This window comes from Dipodomys ordii, unplaced genomic scaffold (assembly GCF_000151885.1).
Source record: "Dipodomys ordii isolate 6190 unplaced genomic scaffold, Dord_2.0 Scaffold47, whole genome shotgun sequence".
In the NCBI taxonomy this organism is placed as follows: domain Eukaryota; kingdom Metazoa; phylum Chordata; class Mammalia; order Rodentia; family Heteromyidae; genus Dipodomys; species Dipodomys ordii.
The window spans coordinates 11,112,355-11,124,165 of record NW_012267263.1 but is presented as its reverse complement, the minus strand read 5'-3'; the positions used below and the strand labels follow the sequence as shown (position 1 = coordinate 11,124,165).

The 11,811-nt window shown below is 46.2% G+C and overlaps 1 protein-coding gene across 1 annotated transcript in view; it reads right to left on the bottom strand.

Annotated features, from left to right (window-relative positions):
- The window catches only part of Slc25a43 (solute carrier family 25, member 43), a 36,194-nt gene extending 25,416 nt beyond the window's left edge, over nucleotides 1-10,778 (bottom strand). Inside the window, exons 1-2 of the mRNA XM_013019774.1 lie at nucleotides 10,504-10,778; nucleotides 3,339-3,580 (exon numbers count right to left, since the gene is read on the bottom strand). Coding sequence (XP_012875228.1) covers nucleotides 3,339-3,580; nucleotides 10,504-10,778 — 517 coding nt within the window. The remainder of the gene's footprint in view (nucleotides 1-3,338; nucleotides 3,581-10,503) is intronic.
- Nucleotides 10,779-11,811: the final 1,033 nt, after the last annotated feature.

Below are 11,811 nucleotides of genomic sequence, written 5' to 3'. Positions count from 1 at the left end.
GGAAGTGGCGCTGTGGCTCAAGTGGTAGAGCGCTAGCCTTGAGCTGAAGAGCTGAGGGACAGTGCCCAGGCCCAGAGTTCAGGCCCCACAACTGGACCAAAAAAAAAAAAAGTGGGGCTAAGCTGGTAAGCTCACATCTGTAATCTCAGCTGTTCAGGAGGCTGAGATCTGAGGATTGCAGTTGAAAGCCAGCTTGTACAGAAAAGCCAGTGAGACTTTTAAACTCCAATTAAGCATCAAAAAAGCCAGACGTGGAGCTATGGCTCAAGTGGTAGAGTGCTAGCCTTGAGCAAAAAAGCTCTGGGACAGTGCTCAGACCCTTAGTTCAAGCCCTGAGACCAGCAAAAATAAAGTGAGGATAAGGATGATGATGTAGCTCAGTAGAAGTATGTGTCTGTCTAGCATACATTAGGCCCTGAATATAATCCCCAGCATTGCAAAATAGAGAAAAAGAAAGGGTGAGGGACACAGGGGAGATTGTTTGTACATTTATTTATTTACTACTGGCACTAGGGCTTGAACCCTGGGGCCTTGTGCTTTTTTTGGGGGGGGGTCGGTCATGGGGCTTGAACTCTGGGCCTGGGTGCTGTCCCTCAACTCTTCAGCACCCTTCAGCTAGTGAGGCCGGCACCCTACCACTTGAGCCATAATGCTACTTCTGGCTTTTTCTGCTTATGTGGTGCTCAGGAATCGAACCCAGGGCCTTGTGCATGCAAGGCAAGCACTCTACCACGGAGCCACCTTTCCAGACTGGGCCTTGTGATTTTGCTCAGCCTTTTCACTCATGGCTTGTACTCTTCAACTTGTATCTACTTCTGGCTTTTGATGGTTATTTGGAGATGAGTCTTTTAGATGTGTTTGCATAACTTTGTTCTGAACCAACGTTCTCAAATCTCAGCCTCCTGAGTAGCTAGTAATAGCTGAGTAGCGGCTTGGGGTTGCTTATTATTATAGAAAGGTAATATCAATTGAATAATGACACATTCATTAGATGTACAAGTCCTCAATAATAACAATAAAATATTTTTAAAAAAGATATATTAGGCTGGGTGACAAGTCCTCACACCTCTAGTCCTAGCTACTCATGGCGGCTGAGATCTGAGGATCCCAGTTTGAAGCCAGCCTGGGCAGACAAACGTGAGAGACTCATCTCCAATTAGCCAACAAAAAGCCAGAAGTGGAGCTATGGCTCAAGTGGTAGAGTACTAGCCTTAACTGAAAAAGCTGAGGAATAGCACCCAGGGCCCAAGTTTAAACATCAATAGTGGCACAAAAAAAAGACACATTAAAAATGACATGTGAGCCATGTGCTGGTGGCTTACACCTGTAATCCTAGCTACTTAGGAGGCTGAGATCTGAGGATCACAGTTCAAAGCTAGCCTGGGCAGGAAAGTCTGTGAGACTCTTCTCTCCAATAAAGTCAGAAATGGCCAAAGTAGCAGTGTGGCTCAACTGGTAGAGCACTAGTATTAAGCAAAGAAATTCAGGGATGAAACTCAGGCCAGAGTTCAAGTCCCAGGACCAGAAAAAAAAATAAAATAAAAAAGCTCCAACTTATTCTCATTCACAATAATTGTTTTTGTTTTTTTTTTGGTCCGGTCGTGGGGCCTGAACTCTGGGCCTGGGCGCTGTCTCTCAGCTGTTCAGCTCAAGGCGAGCGCTCTACCACTTGAGCCACAGCGCCACTTCTGGCTTTTTTCTATTTGCTTATGTGGTGCTGAGGAATGGAACCCAGGGCCTCAAGCATGCAAGGCAAGTGCTCTACCACTGAGCCACCTTCCCAGCCCTGTAAGAAAGAACTTTTGATCTGGGTCTTGAGGGATGAGTAGGAGTTCATCAGACATGCAGACAGTGGAAAGGCATTCCAGACAGAGGGACTGGCATGTAGACGAAAGCTTTTTAAGGTTTTAGTTTTTATTCTTTTTCCTGTTGTTTATTCACAGATGAGTCAGTGTCTATATAACAAGTTCATTTAAATACATTCTCCAGTGTGCTGTCTTAGCTATAAATTGTTTCTCTTGTGACATAAAATAGAAATTGAAATTATTTGTACCTTACCATACATTGACTGCTGTCAGTACTCCTCTTTTGCAAACACCCAAATGGAAGAAACAAATTTTTCTGCATGTCTGGACTAGAAATGCAGGGTGGAAGCATGATACAGGATAGGATGAAGCAATATAGGTTGGCAGGGGCCAGGTAGGAAAGATCTAGAATGCCACAGGGAATTGAGGCTCTTCCCCTTAACCCAGAGGGAAGCATTGAGGCACTGAAGGAGGGTGGTGCACGCGGAAAGATCACACAGCCTGGAGATGCGCATGGCACACTGAGGCAGGAGAGGCCTGAGACTGGCAGACACTGGAGCCTGAGTCTGCAGGAGCATCTGACTCTCTAAGAGTGGGTTGGGAAGATCCTGAGAGAAGAGATGGCCACGAAGGGACAGGCTTGAGCATGAAGTGGTCAAAGGGACAAGTACCTAGTAACTGAAATGGAATTGGGAGAGGAGCCAAGGTGACACATAGCTTTCTCCTGACTGGGCCTCCTAGGTGAAAGGAAGTGGCCTCATTCACTACAGGTTACAGGAGGAAGAACAGGTTTGTGACTAATAAGAACATCAGCGAGGGTCATGTTTGTGCCTAGGGAGTGTGAAGGTAAGGGGTGGTGCCATAAGGAGCTGATGTAGGTCAGTAGCTAAGAGAGGAGGCCTTGCAGTTGGAGTGCTGAACTTTCCCATTGCCTAAGTGTGGAGCCTTGGGCAAGTCCTTTAGAGTCCCTTCAGCATCAGTTTTCTCATCTGCTGAATGAGGCCTTTGAGAAGTGAGTAAGGTCTAGTTAGAAGGAAAATACTCTGGTGTTCTATCACAAAGCATGGCCACTATGGTTGACAATAATACACTCTGTATTTCAAAATAGCTACGAGAGGTTTTGCCTGTCCAAGGCGAGCCTGAGTAAAAAGCACAAGAAAGAATCTGAAAAAGAGCTCACACAAAATGGACTTGGGGATGTGGCTCAAGAAGTAAAACACTTGTCTGCCTGCAAGGCCTCTGAGTTGAATGCCCAGGACTGAAAAACAAAACGCTAAAAATTGTTAGGTGCGATTATATACCCCTGTAACTCCAACACTCAGGAGGCTGAGACATAGGATCTAGAATTCAAGGACAGCCTGGCTAAAGCAAGACTCTGTATCAAAAACAGTAAACAAAACAAAACAAAACCAAAAACCAAAAACTATAAAGAGAAATAAAAAGGAAGCTTGAATGAGAAATCATATGCAAAGCATTTGGTAAAATATCTGGTACACAATAAACAGTGCCCCCCCCCAATGTTAATCACCTTACCTAAAACAGCCAGGGAAACCCCTCTATAAAGGGCCAGGAACCCTTCCTGTCGATAAACAGTAGCAAAAGCATGGACAAGCCCCTTGTAGGATGGTGCCAGCATGTTCTGCACAATCAACCGGGTTTTGATGAGATCTGTAGGATACATCACAATGGTGGACACCATGCCGGCCAGACTCCCCGCCACAGTGGCGCTCCACTGGGAAATGTGGCCCAGGTCATCTGTGAACAGCACAACAAACCTGGGGAAACAGAGGGAAACCCAAAGGCATCAGCTAGGGATTGTGCCAGTGTTCTACACCACAAATTCTTTCCAGTGTGTGGACGGACTCTACAAAGGGAAATTATTGTATTATGTTAGAGTGAATGAATAGTACATTTAGCTTGTTAGCTATAAGAGAGTCTGTGAGACTCTCATCTTTAGTTAACCACTCAAAAACCAGAAGTGGAGCAGTGTCTCAAAGTGGTAGAGCATTAGCCTTGGACAAAAGAGCTCAGGGACAGGGCCCAGGCCTTGAGCTCAAGCCCCATGACCACCACCACCAACAACAAAAGAGAGTCTCACAGACTTTCCTGCCCAGGCTGGCTTTGAACCTCAGAGCTCAGCTTCCTGAGTAGCTAGGATTACAGACGTGAGCCAGCGCCCACCATACTTCCCTTTTTTATATGCACACTTGTCTATCTGGCCTAACTTGCCTGTGGGCTGGAAGTGTACAAAAGCACTTGCAGATATCAAATTGGAATGTCTCTTCTAGTCTTGCTAAAACTTTAAAGGAATGTAATTTCTTGAAATAATTACTTTGAACATCCCAAGAATTGAGTTAAAAAAAATGTTTTGGTTGGGCTGGGAAGGTGGCTCAGTGGTAGAGCGCTTGCCTTGCATGCATGAGGCCCTGGGTTCGATTCCTCAGCACCACATAAGCCAAAAAGAAAAAAAAGCTGGAAGTGGCGCTGTGGCTCAAGTGGTAGAGTGCTAGCCTTGAGCTGAAGAGCTGAGGGACAGCACCCAGGCCCAGAGTTCAGGCCCCACAACCGGACCCCCCCCAAAAATGTTTTGGTTTTAGTCAATTGGGTAACCACCCATTCAATATAGAAATATCCAGAAAACAGTAATTATCCAAAGATAGATAGATCCATGTGAAGAAGCATACACATACACACATATATAAACACACATATATACATATATATACATACATCTCTGTGTGTGTGTGTATATATATATATATATATATATACATAAAGGTATATTTATACCTCTGGCAAAGGGGAGAGAGAAAGTGAATGAGGATGAAAAGAATAGCTTTATAATGTTTTACATTTAAGAAAGTCATGGAGGAAGTTGGGCTCCAGTAGCACATGTCTGTAATCCTAGCTCCTCAGGAGGCTAGGATCTGAGGATTGTGGTTTGAAGCCAGCCAGGTCAGGAAAGCCAGTGAGACTCTTATCTCCATTAACCACTGAAAAACTGGAAGTGGAGAGGTGGCTCAAGTGGTAGAGAGCTAGCCTTGAGCAAAAAAGTGAAAAGACAGTGCCCAGGCCCTAAGTCTTAAGACTAGCATACACACCCACCACAGACTTAGACACACAAAGCATCTCTCAAGCTGTAGCAGTATTTTCATTTTGTCAACCTGCCTTCATGGTCAAATGAAATAGTCATGAATTAAGTAACTAGTTTTAAAGATATAGGTAAGAGGTTAGGGGTGTGGCTCAAAAGGGCTCTGGTTTTGATACTTAGCACCCATCTTCCCAGCAATAAAAAAAAAGATAAAGATACAGATAATGAAAGCTGGCATTGAAGGATGGGGGCAGAAAGCCTGTCTAGCAAGAGGAGGCTCTGAGTTAAAACCCCAGGCGCTGCCTCTAAAACTGTCATTCACTAATGGATCATTTGGCTTAGTGTTACTGCCCAAATATCTCTTCCTCTCTTCCCTCCTCTGGCCAGAGAAGGGAAGTGCAGGAGAGACAGGAAGTAGACATACTCAACCAGTCATTGGCGCTTGAAATGTCAGGAGCTCCAACTTCCCTTTTTCCTAGCCTTATTCCCCACCCTAAGGCTACTTCTATTTTTGAACATCTGCAAGTTGCCAGATATGGCTATCTGTACAGATCATATAAGAGACTTCAACAGTCCTGACAAAGAGATGACTGCTGGAGACAACTATGGGGAAATAGCTTCTGGTATCCTGAATGACCCTGTCCTTTATCAGTTTGCCTCATGAAGTAGTCTTACTATCAAATATACAAAATTAAAAAGGAGGACTGAAAGAAGTCCTTTCTTCTCAGATTCCTACCATGGGATACTTGCATCAGATCACTGATCTTCCCTCAGAATTGCAAAGTTAGCTTAGACAGCCCTGATAGGCCACCAGTGATGTCATTTAGGTCCCTACTCCTTAAAATCTTGTCTGATTGGCTAGGGCAGCCGTGTTCTTGTTTCTGCTTTTCCTCCCACCCCCTCCCATACATACAGGCTCTGAAGATTTTTCTATCAAGACTGGATGAGCTGGTGAACTGCAGTAACCCCTTCCTTTCAGCCAGCACAAATTCTCCACACCCTGGATACACGTGATTAGGACTTGCTAATGCGTCAGCCTAGGGCAGGCTAGCAGCCAATACAGCCAAACAAGCTCACCGAGTGTTAAGCAATGAGGAAATAGTGTTGGTCCTCAACAATACAGAGCCTCAATGACTGGATAAGACAAACAACCACGGAACGAGGCTGGGGGAGGGTCTGATGCTTTTGAATGCCATCCGTTGTGCCAGCTACTTTTTGCTTCTGAGAAGAACCCTGTGTGGTTTGTTTTGATCATAAATCCACATGAGCAGACATTTCAGCCACACACCGGTGGACAGAGCCCTAGACCTGGCTTCAAATTCTAGCTAACTCACTTCATTCTGTGGATAAGTGATTTAGCTGCTCCAATCTGTGAACCTGCTGCGTGGTAACATGCTTTCCAACCCAAGATCTGAAACAGTCCCCGCACTACCAATCACCTGTTTTGATCATATTTATGGACAGAAGAGAGTAGAAAAGAATCAGTCTATATAGGGACCAATAGTATCATCTTTAAGTAGGAAGGTGGTCTCATAATTAATTATCCACTATGTCGTTCTGTCTCACCATTCACCAAAATACTTTCAGTTTTCAGGAAGAAAATATTTGTGTCAAAAACAAAATATTTCTGGTACTGGTGACTCACACCTGTAATCTACTTGGGAATGAGAATTGAGGATCACAGTTCAAAGCCAGCCTGGGCAGGAAAGTCCATGAAACTCTCATCTCCAATTAATCAGTAGAAAACTGGAAATAGAGCTGTGGCTCTCACGGACACTGCTCAGGCCCTGAGTTCAAGCCCCATGACCGACCGGAAAAAAAAAAAGTAAACAAGCTGGGTGCCAATGGCTCAAGCCTGTAATCCTAGCTACTCAGGAGGCTGAGATCTGAGGACCACAGTTCAAAGCCAGCCTGGGCAACTCTTACCTTCAATAAACCACCAGAAAACTGCAAGTGGTGCTGTGGCTCAAGTGGTAGAGCACTTGCCTTGAGCTGAAGAGCTGAGGGACAGTGCCCCGGCCCAGAGTTCAAGCCCCATGACTGACAAGAAAAAAAAGTAAACATACTAAACTATGTTTGGAAAAGGTTTTCATTATAACCGGTTATTTTAAAACTAGAATATAAAGTATTTTCTTTCAACAAGTCTAAGTATGAGCCTCTTTTTCTACTGGCACCAGCCTAGTTCAATGGCTATGGCTGCCAGGTACACTAATGCTACAGTTTCCTAACTGGTTCCGGCCACCAGCAGTCTTCCTTCTCTCTGCCATCATATGACAATCCTTCCCTGTGGAACATTTTGATCACAGTATGCTGCCTTCTACCCTGCACAAAAGTCTCCCACAGTCACCTTTGAATGCCAAGCCAGCACTAAAATCCTTAATCCAATCCTCCAAGATCTCATTAGGCCCTGCTTTTTTTCAGCTTGTATTTCCAGTCCTGCTGCATGCCTTTCCTCTTCCATCTTTGCCAACATTCCTTTAATTATCTCCCATTTTTGCCCACCAGACTCAGGCTCTTTTGTCCAAGGATAACTCACATGTTTTCTCCTCCTCTGGGAATCTTTACACATTCTCCTTCCCCTCTCATACCTGACGTATATGATTTCTTGCTTGCTTTCTTTTTATTTTTGCCAGTCCTGGGGCTTGAGCTCTGGGCCTGGGCCCTGTCTTTGAGCTTTCGTGCTCAAAGTTAGCACTCTACTGCTTGAAGCACAGCTCAACTTCCAGCTTTTTGTGGTTAATTGGAAATAAGAGTCTCATGGACTTTCTGAATTGCAATCCTTAGATCTCAGCCTCCTGAGTAGCTAGGATTACAGAGGTGAGCCACTGGTACCTGGCTGGCTGAAGTATACTGTGTGTGTGTGTGTGTGTGTGTGTGTGTGTGAGAGAGAGAGAGAGAGAGAGAGAGAGAGAGATGGGGCTTGAATTCAGTGCCTGGGCACTGTCCCTGAGCTTTTTTTTTTTTTTTTGGTCGGTTGTGGGGCTTGAACACTGACCTGGAGGAACAGCTCTTCAGCTCAAGGCAAGCGCTCTACTCCTTGAGCCGCTTTGAACCGCTATCCTCAGATCTCAGCCTCCTGAGTAGCTAGGATAACAGGTATGAGACACTGGCACCAGGCTTTGAAGTATACATTTCTATGACCATTATATTTCAATGGCAATCACACGCCACTGTGTGTGTTTTGATTATGGAATAAGTACACTACTCTTTTCTTTGCCAGTCCTGGGGCTTGAACTCAGGGCCTGAACACTGTCCCTGAGCTTCTTTTGCGCAAGGCTAATATTCTACCACCTGAGTCACAGTGCCACTTCTGGTTTTTCTGTTTATGTGGTACTGAGGAATCAAACCCAGGGCTTCATGCATGCTAGGTAAGCACTCTACCACTAAGCCATATTCCCAGCCAAGTACACTACTCTTATTGGTCTATTACTCTGTAAACTCCTGAGAAGAGGGACTGTGACACTTTCATCTTTGCACTGTCCCCAGCATCATGCACATATCATGTACTTCGTGGACTAAATTAATGTCAAATGAATGTAGAGAGAAGGAAAGGTGGCCAGAGATAACTGAGCATAAGATCTGGAGTCAGAAGGCCACGTGGTTGCACTACGCTATGTCACTGATAAGTGGTGGATCAGACTAAGCCCAATTCTACATGTGTGAAATGGGCATAACATTTCCTGCCCCATGGAACTTTGAAGGCCAGAGGAAGAAGGAGAAAACATCAAATGATATAAACACACGAGGCAGTTGTTCAAAAAGCCATTAGTGCCCCCTGCTCCTAGTTAAACATTCTCTCTTAAGCACAGGAAGATTAGCAAATCACTTTGTGGAAAAGAGGGAGACATAGGGGAGAAACTGAGTTGCTGAAACTCAGAAGGGGTTGCATATGGTGGCATATACCCCCAAATCCCAGCTACTCAGGAGGCAGAGGTACGAGGATTATGGTGTGAGGCCTGCCTGGGAAAAAGTTCAAGACCCTATCTGAAAAATAAAGCAAAAAGGGCTGGAGTTATTATTTAAGTGGCTAGCAAGAACGAGGCCCTGAGTTCAAACCCCAGTCCTGCCAAAAAAGTGAATAATTGCAGAAGAGAATGATTTGCAGACTGCAGGACAGATGTTGCTGAAGGGCAGGGGGAGTGGGAAGGGAAGAGACCCTTGATAGAAATGCTACAGGATCCTACCAACCATGATTGTATCCACAGAGAAAGACAAGGCAATTCTCCCAGAGGTAAGTGATGGTGTAGAGGATTTTGACTTCTCGCCTGCCAGGTGAGCCTTGGAAGTTCTGCCCTTCCAAGTGACAGGGTTAATGCAAAATCTTTATTTAGCATGCTTGAAGCCCTGGGTTCTAGCTTCTGCAATTAAAAAAAAAATATACTGGTGACCGGTTCTCTCTCAGAGTCAAAGTCAACCTTTTCATTACTATTTTCTTATTTTGTATTAGGGCTTGAACTCAGGGCTTTTTGCTTGGCTTTTTTGCTCATGGCTGGTGTTCTACCACTTAAGCCATGTATCCAGTCTAGGTTAATTTGCTGGTTAATTTGAGTCTCTTGGACTTTTCTGCCCAGGCTGGTTTCAAACTTATATCCTCTAGATCTTGGCCTCCAGAGTAGCTAGTATTCCAGGCATGAGCCATGAGCATCTAGCTGAACATTCCTTTCTTTTCTCAGTGGTAGTGGGATTTGAACTTGTCTTGTCCCTTTGCTAAATAGGCACTCTAATGTTTGAGTCATACCTCAAGTTCAAAGACAGTCTTTGGACTTGGCCTGCTTTTTTTTTTTTTTTTTGCTTTTGTTTTTTCCTGATTAATAGAGTGTTTCAGATTTGTCTGCCTGGGCTGGCCTTGAACTATGATCCTCAGATCTCAGCCTCCTCAGTAGCTAGGATTACACATGTAAGCCACAGGTGCTCAACTACCTTTTTTTTTTTTTGGCTTTCTTTCCCAGTTGCCATGCAAATGTCTCTGAACCCCAGAAAGCTTTTTATACTCATCAGTCATTTGCCATCATTTCTTAAGGAGCAGCTGTTAATGTGGGAAAGAGTTGGGGAAAAGCCAGAGAATAAAATAAAGCCAGTGGGCAGCTAAGGATGGAAGAAAACATTAGTCCCAGGAAATGGCTCCCTGCTGCAGCCTCTGTTGGACCATACAGGCAAGTTTTGTGTGGCTGGGTTTGAGGGTACATTGCCTGAGACAATGTAACAGGTGCTTCTCCCTACACTGACCACTTTGTTTTTACTCCACTGGCTACAGAGACACACCTTCAGCTGGGTCTCTACTAAGCTAGGCAAAGCAAAAATCCCCACTTTTTTGGATGGTACAAATAAAAGGTCAGTAGTCAACTCTCTAGAGACGTCTCCATTCCTGTCCTCAACATCTCTCTTTTGCATTTCACCTCCCGCCCAAGGTCCAAACCCCAGAGCCTCAAGGTGTTACTAGTTGTACGGCAGGCATTCCAGGAAAATGCAGAAAGCTTCACACTTGCCACTCTCTGTGTGTGGATCTCATGTGTGGCTCTGAGAAGACCCCCCCCCTGCGATGTGGTACGGAAGAGGGGGTGCTGTAGCACGACAAGGCCCCTCCCGGCTCCTCCCGCCGACCCTTACTTGCGGTAGGCGGCGAGCTGCACGGTGCTGCAGGGAACGAGGCGCAGGCAAGCCACCGCGTTCCCCTTCCACAGGGCCCGGAGCCCCTCGGCCTGCCACACGAGACGCGCGGTGGCCCACGGGGCATGGGCGTGGCCTCGCCAAACGCTGACCTGGGCCAACACAGTGGCCAGCTCCAGGGGTGCTGTGAGGGTGAGGCTCAGCGCCCCTGCCAGCCCCGCGCACAGCAGCCGCTGGCTGCCAGTCAGTCGGCCGTCCCGCCTCCACGTAGCCATCTGGCTCAGCTAGAGTCCCGGCAAGTGCGCGGCTAGCGCCCGGGCGCTCGCCGGCCACTGGCCTACCGGCAGAGGGTCGGGCCAGGCCCCTCCCGATGTGGGACGGACCTGCAGAAGCAACGCTGAGCCTAGTTCACGCCCTAGGCCTGGGCCAAGGGCGGGTCTGGGAAGGCGTGTCTAGGAAGGCGACCCGGGGATCCAGGGAAAGTCACGTTTGCCAGGCTCGATCTTCCACCTTCCCTGCCTGGAAAATCATCACCCAAAACCCTCAAGGCCTAGCCAGGTAGGCTGTTTGCTAAGAATCCAGACATTGCTTCTCTTCCTGTTTGCCTCTTTCACATTCCACCTGGCCCTGTCTGCTTCCCTCACATCCCGCCCCCTCCCCCCCCCCCACTTCTGTTTAAAGAAAAAGCCTGGCTGGGCACTTGTAGCTCACCTAGCTGCCCAGGAGGCTGAGATTTGAGGATCGATGTTTGGAGCTAGCCCAGGCAGAAAGACCCTTGAGACTTGAATCTCCAGTGAACCACCAAAAAGCCAGAACTGGGGCTGTGTCTCAAATGTAGAGCACCAACCATTAGTGAAATCAGCCCAGTGAAACTAGGAGGCCCTGAGTTCAAGCCCCAGTATCAAAAAACAAAACAAAAACAAACAAACAAAAAACAAGACTGGAAGATTGTGCAAGTACAGAATGGATGACCTTTGATAACAAGCACAGCTCCTACCTATTAGATAAGACTCTCACAGACTTTCCTGCCACTGCCACTTGGCTCATACATGTAATCCTACCTACTCAGAAGGCTGAGATCCGAGGATCTCCATTTGAAGCCAGCCTGGGCAAGAAAGTCTGTGAGACTCTTATCTACAATTAACCACCACAAAACCAAAAGTGGAACTTTGGCCCAAGTGATAGAGTGCTACCCTTGAGCACAAAAACTTGAGGAACTTCAGTGCTAGGACACAGACACACACACAAATGGCTTCACATGTATCTCCTGAGTAGATCCACAGAACAGTGCTTAGGACATATTCCTCA